Source organism: Petaurus breviceps, unplaced genomic scaffold, assembly GCF_028583685.1.
Source record: "Petaurus breviceps papuanus isolate PSGF00001 unplaced genomic scaffold, PetGlider_PUasm1.0 91133, whole genome shotgun sequence".
NCBI classification, from domain to species: Eukaryota; Metazoa; Chordata; class Mammalia; order Diprotodontia; family Petauridae; genus Petaurus; species Petaurus breviceps.
In genome coordinates, this window is record NW_027187419.1 from 88,047,808 (window position 1) to 88,069,400 (window position 21,593).

Consider the following 21,593-nt stretch of genomic DNA (forward strand, 5'->3'; position numbering starts at 1 on the left):
ACTGGAAGGTCCTTAAAGACTACTGAGCTCAACCCTCTTGTTTTACAAATGAGGAAACTGAGGACCATAAAGGTTGTTAAGTGATTTGCCCAATGTCACCTAGCTAATAAGTGCCTGAAGCAAGATCTGAACCCAGATCTTTAATTTCATTGGTGTAGGTAATACCCAATGAGAAAACTTCCTGTCCTAAAGCAGAAAGGCTATCATCTGTAATTACAGTCTTCTTTTTGGGGGAGGGGATAGGGGGAAGGCAGGGCAGTTGGGGTTAAGTGACTTGCCCAAGGTCATATGGCTATTAAGTGTTAAGTGTCTGAGGCTGCATTCGAACTCAGGTCTTCCTGGCTCCAGGGCCATTGCTCTATTCGCTGCCCCTCCTAGGTGCTCCTATAACTTATAGTTTGAACTTAAGAATTACTGTCCAGGTACTGAAGGGTTAAATGACATGTTCAAGATCCCCCAGTCTGTTGATATGGTCACAGACAGAATTTTAACCCAGCTCTCACTGATTCTGAGGCTGCATATTTTCATGTAAATACACATTCACATATATGTTCCTTTATATATTTATACAAACGTTTTCAATTGTAATAATAATGATGATACCTAACATTTACATAGCATCTATTACGTGCCAAATAGGCATTGTGCTGAGAGCTTTACCAATAGTATGCCATTTGATCCTTACAAAAACCCTGGGAGGTAGGTGCTTTTATTATTCCCATCTTACAGATAAGGAAACTGAGGCAAACAGGTTAAGTGACCTGTCCAGGGTCACACAGGTAGTCATGTATTTATATGTATATGTATATATATATATATATATACATATATATATATATATATATATATATACACACACATATATGTACATCTCCACTGATCAAATCTAAGCTCCTTAAAATCAAAGACTACTCCATTATTGGCTTTCTATTGCCAGCTTCTGGCACAGTGACTAACACACAGAAAGCACTCCATAAATGCCACCACACACAACATACAGAGACAGACAGACAGAAAGAGAAAAAGGAACTGTAGGAGCTTGTTGTAGCTCATGTGAAAATGTAGGTGAACTTTATAACTTTCATTTTTTTACTCTAAGATAATGAAATAAACGGCCTGAAAAATAGCCAATCTCAATTCTACTTTGGCAGCTACAAGCTATCCTCTTGTGCACGCTGATTGCTTCAGCTACTGTTTATCTGATTTTTTAATCACTTACTATCATTTAACAAATTCTTAAGAACTACCTTTCAGAAAAATGAAAAAAAAGTTACTATCTTGGAGATCTTTATTTGATGTGATCATTTGGGATTTTTTTTTAATTATGAATTTAAGAAGAAAAATTATTGTATAAGAATTCCTAGGGGCGGCCAGGTAGTACAGCGAGTAAGAGCACCAGCCCCAGTGTCAGGATGACTTGGGGATCAAATCCGGGCTCACCCAGAAATAACTGGCCATGTAACCTTGAGCAAGTTACTTAACCCCAATTGCTTAAAAAAAAAATCCCTAATTGTTTTTATGCATTAGATTGCTTCTATGATTGTATAAATGACTGTATCAGAAATGTAGTCTTTTTTTTAAAATAAGTATTTCACTTAACAAGGAAATGAAATTTTATCTGTTTGCAAATGACATAGAATCTTTATTCTTGTAAGGAACATGAATTTCATGTGAAGCTGGTCAGTCTTCTCAAAAGAATACCTAAATCCAAACCAAACACAGATAAGCTCCACAGCAGCACTTTCCTCCAGTGTCAACAGCATCAAGACTCTAACTTCCCAAAGAGAATTGAACAATTACTTTCCATGAGGGTTAGTAATGATTGTGAGTAGACCATTAGCACCATCATCAAAAAAAATATCCTTGGTACAACACTACTCATTGAAATTAATTAGATTTGAACCTTACAAATAAAGAGTTTATAAGCTAAAATACACTAGTATCAAAAGAAAAACAAAATTAAACAGAGAAAGGGAGATGATCCTTGCCTGTAAATACACAGTTTGATGATTTTTTTTAAATGGTGCATGAACAAGTATTTTTAAATCTTAGAAAACCTCTAGTCTTTTCTTTTCATTCTATAGACCAGGAAACTAAGCCTAAGAGAAATGATCGTTGTCCAAGGTCACAAAGGTCGTTATGTAGCACAACTGGGATTTTAATTCAAGCTCTTTGACAATAAATTCTACTACAATCTATTCATCTTACTCGATTATTAATTAAGTGAAAGGAGACATCTCAGATTGCTCTGCTGCAAAGTAAACACTGGAATACATGGTCAAATTCAGTCTAGACTCACCTGAACATCTTAGTTGAAAATAATTTGCTTTCTGGCTAAAAGATACTGAATAATACTGACACCTCTCTGGATTCAGTTCACAGGTAATGCACCTCTTATGTTCAGATGAATCAAGATTAATTCTGTAAAAGTAAACAATCACTTGTTAATGCTTGGACTAATGAATAATCAGAGGGAACTAAAAGATCTTATTTTTCAGTTAAAAGTTATCACTGTCCAAAGTAAGTCAGTCACATTCAACTATTTTCTGAAAATAAACTTTTAAAATCCCACATCCCTAAAGCTGCTTTGTAGAAATATAACAAAATTTATTTTTGAAATGACCTAATCCCAGTATATGATGCCATGGAGTTTCCATGGACATGAAGAGTATATAATACACTGAAACACATTTCCCTCCTCTAAACAAAGGGATGATAGACATGGAACAATGATGTCGTCAGACATTGTCAACGTCAGTATATTGTCTTCACTGTACTTCTTTATTTCAAGGAAAGATTTGGTGGGGGAAGAGGAGAGAGAACTCAGTTATTGGGAATCACAATGATACATAAATAGACAGAAGTGTCAACATTTTGTAAAGCTCTCAATAAGGAAGAGTGCCATATCAGTGGACAACTACAATTTAGTAAATACCAAGTGGAAGAAGAACCCCCCCAAAAAAGTTGAAAAACTAAAAATACTCCAGTTAAAAAACTTGATGGAACTCTTCTCACCTATAAAGGTTTCTTCCTCCTGGCATTCCCTTGTATTCATTACTGGTGTAGTATCTGAAAATAAAATAGTTACCGTTTTTCGAATGACTTAAAGTATGGAAGGCAGAAATGGACACACCAAGTAGCTATTTCAAACATTCAATGACAAAATATATGAATTTCCTGTTCCCCATGCTACATTTGGCTAAAGGTACAGCAACAGTAGAATAGGATAGGTAAGAGGCAAGAGGTGGAATTGGATAGTGGCATGATATCAAATCTACTAAACATATATGAAAATCAGGTTACCATATGTTAAAAGAAAAAAGTACTGAATACATTCCAAATGGGCTACCACTTATTGGTAGGAGACACTGCCTACTTCTAAGCAAAAGCTATATTAGCATCAGAGATTTAGAGCTGGAAGGTTTCTAAGTTCAACGGTTGTCAGGAAGCTGGGTAGTCCAGTAGATAGAAAGCTAGAACTGGAATCCTTCTGAATTGAAATTGAAATTCTTCCTCCACTACTAACTACCTGAGAAAGAAGTATTATTAAGTCCTCTGTACTTCTGATTCCTCATCTGTTAAATGAGAAAGTTGGATGATGGTTCTCCTAAATCCCTCCAGACTCTTAAATCTTTGATCCGCGGTAAGGAAACTAAATCTGCCCACAGTCACAGAGAGGGTAAATGACAAAAGAAAGACCAGAACCCAAGTCCTCAACTGCAAATACAACTCCTTCTACTCTATTACTTCCTTAACCACTATTACTATGCCATTAAGTTCTATGCTTACATTATTAATGGAATACTTACAGATATTCATTGGTGAGAGCTTCTATTTGAATTACTTCCCATTGTCCTTCTGTAATAAATGTTTCTTCCTGAAGAGGGGTTTAAAAAGCCATTAATTAGAGGGTATATACTAATTAAAGTTGAGAAATGAATCAATTATATGAACAATTCAAGTGACTATATCCCATATCGCTCCAGAAAAAAAACCGATCTGTCTTATTTGTCTGCATTCATCAAACTGATTATATGATCATGCAACTGTCCATTTCCTTCTTGCCTAATATCTTATTTTGGCCCTGAGAAATGCAAGTCAAAAACGTTAGTAAAGAATACTCACTTTTGTGCTAACATTAAAATGACAAATGTGCTTATAGCCATCCTTATTGCTGACAATCCTGTAGAAGTTATTACCATCTGATGTAAAGTAAGGCTCCGCCGGTCTAAACTAAAAAAGAAATGTTTTAAAAAGGTTAAAAAATAATAGACCCTTGGTCTAGTCACGCATCTCAGTTTCTTTAGCTAGAAAATAAATGGGCCAAACTGGATGATCTAAGAAGTCTTTGTGAGCTCAAAATTTATGACCCTCTGATTCTAAGTACACCCCAGTACCTGTTGGGTAAATATCACTTTTTTTAGTAATTTATTACTAAATTATTTGGCAAATATTACCACTAATAAGTGGTACTCACATAGATGCCAAAGAAAAATCGAACCTATTTTCCTTTCACAAGGACAATTCTGTTATGGCTGACCTTAAGTAGACAAAGAACTTTCTCTTTCCATTTTCAGTAAGGACGGCCCCATAGCCACATCTGTGTGTCTTACAACTGCAGCTAAAACACTCCTGCTTATTCCTTTAATTAAAAAAGGTAGAATCTTCAGGTTGGTGATGTTTGGTGTTGGAGCCTTCTGGCAGAACGAGAAGTGAGAGAGGAGACTGAGCGGACAGTTTTCCTATCATTCTAAGCACTGTTTTCTTAATGAAAAAGCAAAATGTGAATTCTTCGATCTTGCTTTGGATCAGATACAGTGAGGCATAGGGTGCTGTGCATTGCAAATTTGAAATTTTAAAGTATATACATTCTTATGTCTGCCATTTTCACGTTAAGGTCTTTTCGTTTTCTAACTATATTTAATAATAGAAATCACAGTTCTATAGAAGGAAAATTCCCATATTCCTACAACAAAAACTGGTAAGTAGAATAGCACATTAATTAAATTGAAGCAGGCCTCCCATCAAGCTAGGAAAGAAAATGTCATCTTTAAGACTTTGATTTCCATGAAGCATTTGACAGCAGGTAGGAGACGACCCACTTTTTAAATTGATGATTTATTTCATCTTCGATGTTTCATCTTGTAATTCTACTGATTTGAAGGAAAGAAGAAAAATGCTTTCCTCTTCTATTGAATGATTCAAAGTGAATTCATTTCTGGAGCAAGCTAGAATGTGCAGTACATTCGGTGTTCTCATTATGGAACTCTGAAACACATTCCCCTCTCTAGACCTGTGTTCACAGCCTTATCTTTTTAATACATTTCCCTGTTTCCCCTGGATGGAGTTGTGCCTAGTAGAAATGTGTGAAAAGTGGCATCTGTCTGGTTAAATACAGAGAGGAAAAAACATATTTTTTTCAAGGAGTCGTGAGGAAGTGTAGCATGTCTCTTGCCATGGAGGAAACCACTTTTCATGTTGGCAAACCTCTCCCCTCTGTCCAATCAGTGCCTGGAGGAATTTTAAATGCTTTAGGTTTCGCAGAGGCCAATTCCCCCAAGAGAGCGAGTCAGGATTCCCCTAAATTAGGAGTGGCATCACCCCTTTGAATAAAAAAAATGTTAATCCATCCAAATAACATTTTTTTCTTAAACCTGACATAAGTAAATGACTACAAGAAAAGAAAAAAAAAAGAAAAAACACATAAAGTCATTTGTTTATCATGGAAAACAGTATGGTGGATCTTTCTTTCTCTCCATAGCTGCCACAATGCAGTTCCTTTGCAAGAACTTGTGTAATGCAGTGGCAATGAGATAAGTGTGGGGGAAAAAAAAATCTATATGCTTTCCTAGAATGTTTCTAAGTGCTTAGTAAAATGTGAAGCCAAATAATGATCATTATTTCTTTCAAAGATGCATTCCCATGTGTACCAGTAGGTATTGTGGGAAGTGGGGGAGACATGATACTACTTTCTGTTGGACAGAATCAGACTTCCTTAGACATCTGACCGTCAGTGATGACAGTGGGTGGGTAAATGGTCTGTCACTGAAACATCTCAACTTGAAACGAGCTGCCAACTCTCAATATCTGAGAATTCCTTCTGTTCTGCCTACATGGTTGCTTCTTTACCCCTGATGGAATTACTAGACTGGAATAAGAGGTTAATGTTTTGATGCAGTATACTCCTGCATTTCAGCAAGGCATTTCATATTTATAAGCTGCTAAGAAATGCTGATGGATAAGACAGAGAAATATGGGCTGAAGGAGAGCACTGTTAGGTTGACTGAATTGGCTGAAAGACTGGACCAAAAGAATAGTGACTAATGGATCAACTTCAAAATTGAGAAAAGTCTCCAGAAGAGCAGACCAGGAATATGTATTTAGTCTTATGAAACAGTCTCATCAGTGATTTACATGAAAACACAGATGACTTGTTTATTAAAAAAGTAAAACTGACACACATAGCTGGGAAGGATAGTGGTCATCCATTTTGCTCTTTTTTTTTTTGGAGGGGGGAAGGCAGAGCATTTGAGGTTCAGTGACTTCCCCAAGGTCATACAGCTATAGTAAGTGTTAAGGATCTAAGACCAAATTTGAACTCAGGTCTTCCTGACTCCAGGAACTGTGCTCTATTCACTGTGCCATCTAACCTCCCCATAGTCATTCATTTTGAATATTTGACCTGGGGTCTGAAAAGTTCTCAATGGGTTAAAACAAAGGGCTCAATCTGAAATGACTGAAATTGCATAGGGATAAACAGAAATGCCTACATTTGTGGGGGGGGGGGGGGAGGGACCCAACAACTGTAAAACTGTATGATGTGGGAGGAAAAGATCTGAGGATCTTAGTGAACATCAAGGTCAGTAAGTCAACAGTGTTATGTGAAACCAAAAACAAACAAAACCACCCAAGCTAGCTCTAAGGTTGTGTTTATAGGAACAAAGGGTCCAGAATGAGGGAAATGATGACCCTGGTCTACTCAGTCCTGATCAGATTACTTAGAATATGGCACTTAGTTGTAGTTAGTACAATTTAAGAAAAGTGCTGACATGATGGAGTCCATTCAAACAAAGATGACTCAGATGGGAGGAAGATGTGAAGCTATGTCACATGAGAATCATTTGAAATAATTAGAAGTTAGCCTGAAGAAAAAGAAATTAAAAGGAAAAGTAAAGGATACATGATAGCTGTCCCAAGTTCTTATGGAGGTGTCATAATGGTAGATGAGGAATTAAAACTTGTTTTGCTTAGCCCTAGATGGCAGAACTAGAAACAATGGATGGAAATTGCAGAGAATCAGATTTTGAAAAGGAAATATTCTCCAATAATCAAAGCCGCTCAAAAGTGGAATGGGTTACTCCTGAACTAATGAGTACCCACCAAAGGAGATCTTCTAGAAAAAGCTGGATGATCTAATTGGTGATTGAGATTTAGGGGGAATTCCTGATCCTACAACAACTGGGAACATACAGTCGCTCATGTTCTTTTTAATTGAAAATCAAGTCAAATCCATAACATTAAGTACCTACTATGTGCCAGACACAATGTTAAGTGCTGGGATAGAAAGACAAAAAAACCAGCATCTGTTATCAGGGAACTCACAGGCTAATGAGGGAGGCTACTTGCAAACAACTTGGTATCAACAAATATGGAAAGAAGGCACTAACTTTAAGAGGAATTGGGAAAGGCTTCTTGAAGAAGGTGGGATTTTAAGTGGAACCTGAAGGATGCCAGGGAAGCCAGGAAAGAGAGAATTTCAGGTAGAAAAACTAGCCGGTGAAAATGTCCAGTCAGGATGTTTAGTGTCTTGATAGAGGAATAGCAAGGAGGTCAGTCAGTGGATCCAGAATACATGGAGGAAAGTGAGGTGCAAGAAGGAGGAGGGTAGGTTATGAAGAGCTTTAGAAGCCAAACAGTGGATTTTTAATTTGATCTTGGAAGCAATAAAGAACCAGTATTGTTAAATGAACAGGCATGTCACATAGTCAGACCTGTGTTTTACTAGTATCAGAGGAGAGAAGTGAGGGGGCATATAAGACATGTTGTGAAGGTAAAATTGCCAAGATTTATGAACAGATTGGAAATGGGGAGAAAGAGTGAAAAGTCAAGGATGACACTTACCTACTGAACATCGGTAACTAGAAGGAAATTTTGTAATTCTATTATTTTTGGTCCCACATGTCTTATTTCTAACTTTTACAACAACCTTTTTTTTTTTTTCATTCCCCCGCACATGCTCACTCTTCTTTTTTTTTAATTTAGTATGTTAAATACTATCCCCAAATTCATCTATATTCACAATACCTTCAGATGTTCAGAAATAAAACGAATACATTAATAATAAATATAGGGGAATCATAGGGGCGGCTAGGTGGCGCAGTGAATAGAGCACGGGCCCTGGAGTCAGGACGACCTGAGTTCAAATCCGGCCTCAGACACTTAATACAAAAACTAGCCATGTGACCTTGGGGAAGTCACTTAACCTCAATTGCCCTCCAAAAAGCAAAAAAAAATTTTTTTTAATTAAAAAAAAAAAACAAATATAGGGGAATCCTAATCTTTTTCTCAAAGTTCACTTTCTCAGACTATATGAAACTTTCATTTGCCATGAAGACTTCAGCAATTTCTCTCTAATCCTTATCCCTGCTCCATAAGCCCTGAGGAAAGAGGTGGCATACTCCTTGCTTGCTGATGCCACTTCTTCCAATACTCTTCAAAGCTATAACAGCCTTTTCTCTGAAGTTCATTCTACCCTTTTCCCAATCCTTGTCACTGATATTTACCAACACTCTCCTCACCTACTTATTGGACTTTGGCACCTAGCTTATAGAATTACTCTCACCAACACCTTCTCATGCCATTGGCCTGAGTTTTTCCAATAGTCATGTTCCTAAATCCTTTTAAGACCCACTCTTTGAATTCAACATCTACAACCTTATCCATGTTCCTTTTAGCCATTAACTGCAGTGGTCACACCTTAGGAACATCACTCCAAAGTATTCAACTTCCAAACTAACTACAGATCTCTGAAAATCTGGCCCAGAGACTTCCAGAAAGTCTGTGATTCTATATCTGAACACAATATTCTGTACTTCTACCTCTCCCAATTCCCTAACTCTTTTCACATGAAATTTAGTTTCTAGATTTCTATTCTCTCAAACTACCAACCTTGTTCTGGCCTCTCTACCTACTCACAATCTTTTACTCAAATATGTCAGCAATACTCTACGTTCCACCCTCTAATTCCTTTGACCTCTTTACATTCCAACATTCACACCAAATTAATCCTCAACTCTGATTAACTCCTACCAGCTTCTTCTTTAGTTACTAATCTGAATTCTTCATTACCAAGACTCAGACCTTTAGACATTTTGCTTTCTTTCACTTCTACCTACTATCAATTGCCAAATTCTGCTTCTGTCGCCCCAATCATCCCATTACAGGAATCCTTGTTCAAATCCTGTTCTCTCATCAAGCTTCCAAATTATTCTTTCTGCCATCAGTATATAACTTTTCCAATCCATTACACCACTGCCCAATAAATCTTCCTAATATACTGCTGTTGTCCATATCACTCTTTTTTTAATATAACACTTTCATGATTTCTTCTCACCTCTAAAATAAAATATATATACTTCTCATATTAAAGATCACAACACAGCACTAAAATGCCTTTCAAGCCTTATCTCAACTTAACCTTCTTCATATACTCTATGTTCCTGATAAATGGTACTATGCTCCACTGCCTTTCTCATCCTATCCTTTCCTATTACTGTACAATACTCATCTTATTTCCTATATGTTGAATGGCCTCCCCATTCCCATTTTCATCTACTGAAGTCCCTCCCTTACTTCACAAGTTCAACTTAAATGCTTCTTCATTAAGCTTTCCAGATTCATCTCCCCATAATGCTAAGAGTTACCTCTTTTTAGTCAAATTTCTCATGATACTTTGGCCAGACCTCTTCTCTGAACTTACCATACTCTCCCTTATTAATATGGTTATGTGGGTATATGTCTTGCCTAATCCTTCCTCTTTCCTATCCTTTCTTCTTAAACTATAAAGTAGCCATCTTTACATCCCCATATCCATAGCAAATATTTCTTGAATTTGAAGGGTTCTGTTTTCAAATGCCTAAAGATGAAACCATTTCAAATATCAAATCCACATGTTTAAGAACTCCACAAATTTTAAGCACTTACTCTTCCAACCCAACCGGTAGAACTTGTTTCAATTTTCTGTCGGTCCTGGGGAGGAAAAAAGAAAATGATAATATTTTTAAGATAGCTAGGAAAATCTACAATATGACTAATACGGAAATGTTTTGAATGACTGCACATCTATAACCTATATCATATCAGGGATGGGGGGAAGGAAGAAGAGAGGGAGAGAATTTGGAACTCAAAAAAATTTTTTAAATGAATATTAAGAGTTGTTTTTACAAGTAACTGGGAAAAATAAAATACTATTCATCAAAAAAAAGACATAAGAAAAAAGGAACAATGAATAATAAATATTCTACGGTTAATATTCAGGTTCAAATTATTCCTCTGAGATGAACAAGAAAAAAAGTGCAAGAAAAAAATTGAAAACTACCTCCACTGATGCACTGTTTATGCCAAGAGCATATAAGTATTATTTATAGACCAGGGGTGCGCAAGCTACTCAAAGGGCCAAATCCAAACGGAGTGCCTATTGAGCTAAGAATGGGTTTGTTTTTTTTACTTTTTTAAATACAATGGAACTTTATTTAAAAATGTAAAAATCCAATTTTAGCTCTTTGGTGTACAAAGACAGATGGAGAGGAGGGCATAATTTCTCTATTCCTGATCCTAACCAAAGATATTTAAACCTTTTTGTAGTGAGGAGTTACTTCGCTAATTACTGGAAGATTCTCTATTCTCTTATCTCCCATAGTTAGTGGTTCAAAAGGGAAGACCAATAAGAACTCCATAAGTGATCATGGAGGTGTTTCCAATGAATTTTTGTCAATGGAAGATAGGGAGAAGAGTGTGAGAGCAGCCTTTAACTATATTCACATTCCCACAGTTCAGTGAAATTTCAAGCACAACAGAATACAATCATAGTTCCTCACATCTTCCCATCTAGTATTGTCCATGGGCCATCTTGAGGGAAAACATGGCTAAACAATCAGTCCAGCCTTGAACCTCTTTGAGGACCATGGAACTAAACTAAATGATTGGGGACCACTGATAAGAGAATTTATATAGGATTAGAACTAATTTATTCCAGAAAATTCTATGCAGTGTAGCCTGTCACCAGTTTTCTTCAACTCCTAACAACCTTTCTTACTCAAAAAATATTTAAAGCTGATCAGTAATGTTTTTCTGGATAGCTAGCTCATCTTCATTTCATACATTTTTCTATTTAAAACACTATCCTCTATTTGCAGTTATTTACTGCCTTTGTTTTTGATCTTTATTTATGAAGTCTGTAAGATTTTGTCCTTATGTTAAAATCATCTCTCCCAACTATGGTCTTCATAAATTCTAGTAATTAAACTAATAAGAAACAAAAATTGAAAACTACTAAGTCTCAGGTTATGCGAAAATAAAATTAATCTACTGCCTTATCACATAGTTAATATTTTTTTTTAAAGTGCCCCTTCAAAATGGTTTGCTAATTTATGGTTCCTAATATACTTTTTCCGTTTAATTTGTCATTCAAGTTTCACTTTCAAGAAGTATCTCCACTCTTTCTTACCACTGCACAGTTCCATCTTCCATTATCTTTCTCAAAGTCACAAATATCCATGACTGAATAATTCTGAATCCTTCTGAGCCACTGAAGAGAAATCCTTTCAGCATTCACCCATGTCACACCACACAAGTAATGATCACTAGAGACAATGATAGATAAAGTTTAGCTCTTCATAAATTTTTAGGCCATCAGACACTTTACTTTGTACTGATGAGAGAGTAATCAACCATACTGTGAAGTAAGATTTTATTTGCTTGTCAAAATCACTTAGTCCCATAACATGCACCTTTTCCCAAAGCTTAAAATGTACTTAATTTTGAATGATGAGAGAAAGCTCTGGAAACCAAACTATTATTTTAGGGAAAAAGGCAACAGCAAATATAACTAAAAAGACTGGGGACTCTTAACTACAACTTAGCCTTTCTCTTGGTAATAGGCTATGGAGTAAAGGGCGACATTTTCCATTTCTTCCCTGCTGTCTTGAAGGTGGATTTGTTGATTAGATACATAGGCTGAGGTGTTTATAGACAATTCAAAATGTTTTTGTGTGCACATTCTCCAGATCAGGGATACGTGCAGATGACATTTTCTCAACTCAGTTTCCAAAAGAAAAAATAAAATAAAAAAATCTGCAAATTCCAAGAAGCAAGGACATAAAAATGTTCTTCACCAAGTCAAAACCTGAACTGTATAAAGAAAATAAACTAAAATAAATTAGTACAAAAATAAGGAAATCTTTAGTCACCCTCTCCCAACATTCAAACACACACATACCCTCCTCTCTTAAATTAGTCCACAGCAAAATGAATTTTAAAAAAATAGCCTAAAGCAAAATGTATCAAATCAGTAGAGTTTATTTCCTAGGAATAGAGGACCCAGGATTTCATTGGTATAAAGAAGGCAGTCGTTGATGGTTACCTAAAGCATGGAGAGATTAAATAACATGTGTAGCCTGGATCGTTCAAAGACCACCCTTAGACAGCCAGAAGTCAGCCTTCCTGGATTTGAAGCTGGCTCTCTATTAACTATAACAGTGATGTCAATTTCAAGTAGAAACAGGGGTCACTAAACTATGTATAAGAATTCCTACATACTGACTTAGTTTTATAATCTAATATATCTTATTGTATTTTTATTTATTTTGTTGAATATTTGCCAGTTACATTTTAATTTGGTTCAGGTCACACTTTAGAATGTTGTTGGCCACATTTCTGACACCTTTGCACTAGGGCACACTGCCTCATTTATATAATTTATTACTTGTATGACTCAAATTGGACATAATTGTTGGATTAATATTCCCAAAATATGGTAGGGTATCATTCTTTTGCTCAAAGTCTTTAATAGCAACCTATTGAGGAAAATATAAGGTCCAAACTCCTCTGGCTTTAGTTTATGCCTTCTACAATCTAGTCGAGCCCTACCTTCTCCAATCACATCTCCCATTATTTTTTATTTTTTGGAGGGGGGAAGGCAAGGCAATTGGGGTTAAGTGACTTGTCCAAGGTCACACAGCTAGTAAGTGTGTCAGGTGTCTACAGACAGATTTGAACTCAGGGCCTCCTGACTCTAGGGCCAGTGTCTATTCACTGCACCACCTAGCTGCCCCCAAATCTCCCATTATTTCACAGCAAAAATCTTGTTCCAACCAAGAAAATCTCCTATTTGGAACTCCTAACAAACTAATTTCACTCTTACCTCTGTACACCTAATTAAGTTCACTACTTCTCAGAAAAATACTGAAGCTTAGTGGACGGAGATCCTCAGAGTCAAGAAGATCTGAATTTTAAAATTATCCTCAGACAGAATCCCTTAGCCCACCTACCAAACTATCTAAATCTTATTCTCCCCATCCCTTCCCCATCCAGTCCTGCCATCACCCAGGAAAGCCTTATGTATCCATTCGGATCTAAGCAAAATATCATTTATCACCAATACAATATGTTTTTCCTGATCACATCAGTTGGAATTTATTCTTTTCTCCTTTACATTCTTAAAAATTCAATATCCACAAACTTTATCAAATAATTACTGCAGCATGCCTAATGCACTCTACTAGGCAATGAACAGGATTCAAAGATAAAAAGATGTGGTCACCAGGCTCAGGGAATTCTTCATCTAACTGGGAACATAAGTAAGGCAAACAAACTACAAACCCCCTGCACCAGATGCATGGGAGAGGTACAAAATATGTGATGAGAGGTTGGAGGCAGGAAATAACTCTTCAAGCTAACAGCTGTGGAGAAAACGGCATGGAACAATAGAATAAGCTTCGGTTCTGGAGTCAGATTTCCCAAGTTCAAATCTCACCTTATTGCTTGCTTCCTTCCTGTGTTACCTTAAAGTAAGTCATTTAACTGAATAGATGGTGTCCAAGGTCCCTTCTAACACCAGGCCTACAAGCTACCTAAACCAGACAAGATTTCTACAGATGGAGGACTGACATTTATACAATGCTTTATAACTTACAAAGCAAGTAACATTCATTAAATTTATTTGAGATGGGCTTATCTTGCACTGCCAATAAAACACTGAAACATATTGCCTTGTACTGTAGAAATTTGTGCCCATCAGATAGATTTCTTATCTGCTAAATCTAATTAGTTTTTCTTAGTCTTTATTCTCTTTGACCCTTGTATAGCTATAGACACTGTCAACCACACTTCTCCCAAGCATGGCTGTCCCCCCCACAACCCTCTTTTCTTGTTCCTCAACATTATTTTCCTTTAGTGACATCACTAGCTCCAAAGGATTTGAATTATCATGGCTACAAAGATGACTCTCAGATCTATATATCCAACAATAATTTCTCTCCTAAACTCTAGTATCACGTTCCACAATATGTGACAGATTATCTGGATATGCCATAGGCATATCTCAAACCCAACAGGTCCAAAACGGAGCTCATTATGTGGCCCTAAATTTTATCCTCTTTTAAATTCCTCTATTTCTATGAAGGATACTGCCATCCTTGGGGTCATCCGTGTTCACAAACCCTGAATCCTCTCTCTCCCTCAGCTTATATATTCAATCAGTTCAAAAGTTTTCTCTATCCAAACTCTGTAATATTTTTCCTGTCCATTTCCTCTTTTGATAGCCACAGCCATCTTGGTTCAGGCCTGCAGGCTTGTAGTCAGGCAGGCCTGGTTTAGGCCCTCATTACAGCTCAATATAGACTATTTCAATAGACTGTTAACCGACATTTTTGCTTCCATTCCCTCCCCTCTCTAAAATATCCTCCTAGGGCATAACTCTAATTAAAGATAAAATTAAAAATCATCTCCCCATTGCCTCTAGAATAAAATAAAAACTCCTCAGCCTAACAGTTGAATCTCTATATAATCTGGTCTCAATTTACCTTTTTTGATTACTCCCCTTTCATACACTCTCCCAGACTGACCTACTTTTTGCTCCCTATGCCATCCCTGTGCTTTTTCACCATCTGTCCCCCACACCTAGAATATAGTTTCCCCTCACTTCTACTCTTTAGGAGCTATAGCTTCATATGGCTCAGTTCAAGCTTTTATGTGGCCTTCTGATCCCCACCCCCTCAGCTGTTGGTTCCCTCTCTCTCCTCAAACTATCTTAGAATGACTTCACTATATGCATGTGCGTGCCTTCCCAGTAAACTATAATCTCCTTGAAGGAATGGCTTCTTTGACTACTATCTTTCTATCCCCAATATATAGCCAAATAGTTTGTGCATAATAGGGCTTGTTAGGTATCTTCCGAATCAAATCTCTACTTATTAGTTTATATTCATCTTGAGAGAAAGCATTATGCCTTAGACATTTTGTCCTGCATGATGCCTTTTACATGTGTGCCTCATAAATATTTTTTTTAAATGAAAAATGTAGCAACCTAAAATCACTTGTTATAAAACTAAAGCTTCAGGTAAATAATCTTCTGCAGCATGGGACACTGTGTGGACAGTCACCCCCGCATTCATCCAGCCATTCATCCAGCCATCTATCTTATTTCCTAAAGCACAAGAAGAGATAGGAAAAAAAAATGGTGGTGAGGGAGGCTCTTTGTGTCATCCTCTCCACTAAAGTCCTGTTCCAATGCTTTGGTCTGGGTTCTCATAGTTCTGCCAGTGGAGTTCAAGCTCAGGCAAGTCTTGGAAAATTCAGACTTGGCAACAGATTCTACATCTTTTGTCCAACAGCCAGTGTTATCTACATCTGTTATCTACAACGCTGACCACAAGGTAATGAGTCTTTCTGGATCAAGGAGCTGCAATCTGCCAGAAATCTTTGGAATTAAATATTAAAGAAGTGTGCCATAAGATACCTTTATTTAACCAAAGACTCATGACTTTTGATCAAAAACTAATAATAAAAAGTTAAGATCTCCCCCTCTTCTGAAACACAAATAAAAGAGTTGTAAAGTCAAATAGTTCAATCAAGTGTTCCAGGAGTCTTTCCAATCTGTTTATATTCTGAATGAAATTCAACGAATTTCTGACCTTTTACTTTCTTTGTAGTTCTCCAGAGTACAGAATGAGATCTACACACATGCACTTCATGATATAACAATAAATGTTAGGTCTGCATACTTCAAGTTCAATATAACAGGAAGCAGAATGGGTGTATTCAATTTATCCATTAGCCAGGATAAGAAAAGCCTAAGCTGTCATAAGGTACCACGAGTTATAATAAAGATGGAGAAGGGTCCAATTGTGTGTATTACTAAAATACTTATTCAATTCAGTTCTGGGAGCATATATATCCAACAAATAGTGCTATAAGTAGTCCCTTACCTAGACACATTTTCAGCCTAAAAAAAGATTAGAAAAAGAGAAGAATGAAACTCAGATAGAAAAAGGACTAAAATAAATGAAAGCATCAATATTTCCCCCTTCTGGAGGAAAACTTGACCTATCTTGTATACATGTGAGCCCTATGATAGCTTTAAAATACTGAAGACTGTGTCTGAAAGAGATCCCTTGGGTTCTGGATTCTGATCAAGCAAATGACTACACAGTACACCTTTCTATAAGGTGAATAAATTCAATTCAACTCAATAAACATTTACTTAACAACACCTACCATTTGCAAGACACCATGCTAGATGAGAGATACAAAGATACTAAATGCCACAATCAATGACTTTAACATGCTTATGTTCCATCAGGGAGAGAAGCATATAGTACATACAGAGATAAATATATAATACAAGCTAGAGAGTGAGAAAAAGTGCTGTAGGAAAATTTAAGGAGAGACAACTGCAGGCAGAAGGGGGGAAACTGGGGGAAGAGGAGTATCGTATGAAATCAGAGAATGCAGTTCATGAGCTGAGCCTTGAAGGAGAAAGAAATCTGAAAGGTAGACTGATGAGAAAATGCATTCCAGGCAGTGAAAATGAAATGGTCTTGGGAGGCACTATTCCTTTTTTCTCCCTTATAACCAACTTTGCTCGGTTGCTGTTACAATACATGCTATACTTCATTTTATTCTAAAAATTTTTTTCTACATGTATTTTCTTTTTTTTTAATTAAATGATTAATTTTTAGTTTCAACATTCACTTCCACAAGTTTTAAATTTTTCCCCCTCTCTTCCCTCTCCCTCACCAAGACAACTGGCAATCTGATATGGGCTCTACCCATACATTTCTATTAAAACACATTTTAGCTCTCTACTCAGAGTCTAGATACCAGCTGGAGCTGTATTTCTGATTGAGAAGTCTCCTAGGAAGATAACCAAGGTACATTCATGGAATAGAAATCATTGGGCCAGGACTAGGCAAAGCTCTTTGGATACTGGTTCAAAAAGGACTCACACTCAGTTCCAGTGGATCCTGAAGGCCTGAAATGGATAATTTACAAGTACTAACTTTGCATTATAGAGCTGACCAAGCACTTTATACCCCTGCGGTCATTGAGTTACCCCCTAGAACCTTCAGAGGCCCTTTCTCAACATTGGGGTTTCTTCTGCCTGCTTTTCTTGTTTTTCCTATTGCTGGTCATCACCTGTATCCTGTGGGAATTCAATTTCTTCTAATGCTCAACCAGCAATATCTGGAAAATTGAGCAGACAAATATGGCCCTGGTACCTGTATAAACTGTGGATTAATAAGGACTGATATCTGGCCTCTGAACCTACTCTTACCACCAATAACACCAACAGTTAGAGCAGCTCCAAGTGGTTATGTTTCCTGCCTGCTTCATGGTACATGGGGTGCCCATCTTCTAGTATCAACCACAGAATGACAACCACAGAAGCTGGTCAGACCCCTGAAAAACTTCACCAGTGACTTGTAAACATCCCAGTGGAGAAACCTCTTTCTCTTTCTTTTCAAGTAGCTGCTCTTGGCCAAAGTCTCAGTGCCCTTATTACTTTAGTCCTCTTCCCAGAGCAGGAATTTTTCAAGATACAACAGGTTTTTCTCAAACTGGAAGCTATGTTCGACTTGACCAACAGAAAATCTATAGAAAAAACTGATTCCCCCATGTTGCCATTTCAGCCAGTCACCACGAAACTACCTTTCTCTCTATAACTGCAAATAATAGATAAATGGATCCTTGCTCCAGGACCAGGCACTTTACTGTGGGCACTTTACAAGCTGAGACCAAACCCTGCTCATTTCAGTGGATACACTCAAGGCCTGAAATGGAAGATGAGTCATCAGTGACTTTCACCTTTGAAAGTAACCAGGAGCCTGTCTACCCTGTGGCCAAGTCACCACTTCCAGAACCTCTCCTTAAAAGTTGCCACCACCTCTGCCAACTTCTTCCCTTGACCCTCCTGTTGCTGGTCACTGCTTGGATCCTAGGGCAGTACAAAACCACCCTCTACTGGTTTACCACCATTGCTACGAAACTCAATCATGAAAATACAGCCTTGACCAAAAGTATAGACTTGTACCAGCAGTTAGGGCAGCACCAACTGCCCAAATCACTTCCATGTTTCCTGTCTGCTTTAAAGGTACATAGGTTGCTGCCTTCCCAAGACTGAATAACTTCCTCCATGACCAACTCAGCAGCCAATAAGGCCCCTGAAATGCCTTGAGCTCTTTGTATCCATTCAACAATATTTTGAGCTGAAGCACTTGGCCTCATATTTTCATGACTTGTTCTATTATAAAAAAAAAATTCTTCAATATCCAAAGAAGTATTATGATTACCCCACAATCTATTAAGAAGATTCCTTATCTGTGCAATGTTGTATTCTGATTCATTATATAATTTATCAATCATACAAAAATATGTATATCGATAATCACATTTCAATCTTTGTCTAACTTTAACCAATTCTACTTCTTCAGCTACCATAAGCAAATCATCCTTTATTAACAACTTGATAAAAGTTCTTATTTATCTGACACCATAGTAAAAATCCTTTAGATACATTTATAGATGAATCATGTAAAAATTTTGCTTGTACTACACTTCATTCTGCACTGTAGCAACACATAGTGATACAGAAACACTACTACTAATAATTGATAACAAAGCTATAATTCCAAAAACACATTTTAATTAGACTTCACTTTATACAAGAAATTTGTCCTTCAAATATCTAATATGATTTTTCTGATGCAAGTCACATTTAATGCACAAAGTAAGCTTGTATTTCCGTGTATGCTAGGACTGGAACTTTGATAAGCCAAAAAAAAATCATACCTGCCATATACCTTTCAAATGAATTGTTTTTATCAATTTCCCAAATTACCTTTTATGTAAATATTTTTATGCATCCTAGGTTTTCCTAAAATGAGTTGTAACTCCATTATAGAGAATTAAGACACAAACAAAATTGTCAGCTGACTGACAGTAATTCAGTAATACTTAATGCAGTAAGTAATCAGTGGAAATTGAGGGCCACTGTCAATCTCTGAATTGCCATGTATGCCTTCCAGTTTCTCTGATCTTTCTGCCCCGACTCTTCCATGTATCCCTAAAGCTTGAACCGGTTTCCTCATCTGTGTTATTATGGAGTTAAACTAGGTAATCCCCAAGACACCTTCCATTTCTAGAGACTACAACTAAATTTACAAAAGAGGGTGAGAAGTTATTAGCAAATGGTAGTATAATGAGTATTAGCAAATGGCAGTATGATTTATGAGACAGAGCTTTATCCTCAGCAAAAGGGATCCAGGTTTGCATAATGTCCCAGATACTTACTGGCTGTATAAATAGCAAGTCACTTTATCTCTTGAAGTATCAATTTTTTCCTCTTAAAAAGGGAGTCCGCATATTTGTATTATCTACTTCAAAGGAAAGAAGTGTACTCTGTACACCTTAAGAGTAATACGCGAATATGAGTTAGAAGTATTGGGTGGAAGAATAAAAAGGCACTAAGTACACGCATTCTGTGATCCTTACATAATGGACAGGAAGCATTGCTGAATATCCCTGAGGCCTCTGAACCTTCTCTTCCTTCTCTTCTTCTGAACCTTCTCTTCATCGGTTCTAGTATCTGAGTGAACTTTACAACCAGGCCCAAGATGAGTCAGAAGTGCCACTTGACATCATTTCAATTGTCATCTTCAGTCTGTGTGTCACAGGTGGCTAGTCACTGTCCTACACAAAGGCATGCTTACTGCCCACACCATCCCTATTCAAAACACTGGAGACTTCTTTCCCATTGGTATTAAATCATTAGTGCCTAATCTTTGGCCTAGCCATTCAAAAATTTACCTGATTATACTATCATTTAGCCCACATCTCTTTCAGAACATTCCACTTAGACATTAATCCAATGCACTTTTGAGGGCAGCTAGGTGGTATAGTAGATAGACCACAGGGCCAGGAGTCAGGAAGATCTGGGTTCAAATTTGGCCTCAGACACTTATTAGCTACATGACCTTAAGCATGTTACTTATTTGCCTCAGTTCTTCACCTGTAAAATGGCAACACACTGGAGAAGATTATTTGTCTCAGTTCTTCATCTGTAAAATGGGGACACACTGGAGAAGGACATGTCAAACCATTCCAGGGGTCATGCAGAGTCTGACACAACTCAACAACTACTCCTCTTCCTCCTCCATTTCCTCCTCTTCTTCCTCTTTTGAGATTTCCACTGGGCATTATAAATTAATAATGCTCACACTCCAGTACCAAAAGAGCTAGTGAATTTAACTGCTGAACAAGTATCAGTGATTATTAAAAGGCTGTGGAGAATGAGAGAGGTATCAAAAAATTAGAGGACAAATTTCTGGCTTTTAAAGAAAAGGAAAGGGGCAGCTAGGTGGCGCACCCAGCCCTGGAGTCAGGAGGACCTGAGTTCAAATCCGGTTTCAGACACTTAACACAAAAACTAGCCGTGCGACCTTGGGCAAGTCACTTAACCCCAACTGCCCTCCAAAAAAAAGGCAAAAAAAAAAATCTTTTTTAACTCCGAACTTTTTTGTGATTACTGGATGGTTTCAACTTATTCACTGTTTACAGTTTAGGAGTTGTAAGAATTCATAATTTGAATATTGTGGAAACACTATCAGGATAACTCAGGATCTGGCAGCTTCTACACTGAGGGATCGAAGGGCTTGGAATATGATATTCCGGAGGTCAAAGGAGCTGGGATTAAAACCAAGAATCACCTACCCAGCAAAACCAAGTATCATGTTTCAGGGGAAAATATGGGCATTCAATGGAATAGAGGACTTTCAAGAATTCTTGCTGAAAAAACCAGAGTTGAATAGAAAATTTGACATTCAGATACAAGAAGCAAGAGAAGCATGGGAAGGTAAACAGGGAAAAGAAATCATAAGGAACTTACCAAAGTTGAACTATTAACATTCCTACATGGAAAAATGATAATTGTAACTGATGAAACTTTTCTCAGTATGAAACTAGTTGAAGGGAATAGAAATTATATATATTTATATATATATATATATATATATATATATATATATATATATATATAT

General features: G+C 37.0%; 1 protein-coding gene across 1 annotated transcript in view; it reads right to left on the reverse strand.

Moving 5' to 3' along the window:
* Positions 1–21,593, reverse strand: part of DPP4 (dipeptidyl peptidase 4) — a 117,490-nt gene that overhangs the window by 35,573 nt on the left and 60,324 nt on the right. Inside the window, exons 11-16 of the mRNA XM_069079802.1 lie at positions 11,726–11,861; positions 10,204–10,248; positions 4,126–4,233; positions 3,810–3,877; positions 3,016–3,069; positions 2,300–2,421 (exon numbers count right to left, since the gene is read on the reverse strand). Coding sequence (XP_068935903.1) covers positions 2,300–2,421; positions 3,016–3,069; positions 3,810–3,877; positions 4,126–4,233; positions 10,204–10,248; positions 11,726–11,861 — 533 coding nt within the window. The remainder of the gene's footprint in view (positions 1–2,299; positions 2,422–3,015; positions 3,070–3,809; positions 3,878–4,125; positions 4,234–10,203; positions 10,249–11,725; positions 11,862–21,593) is intronic.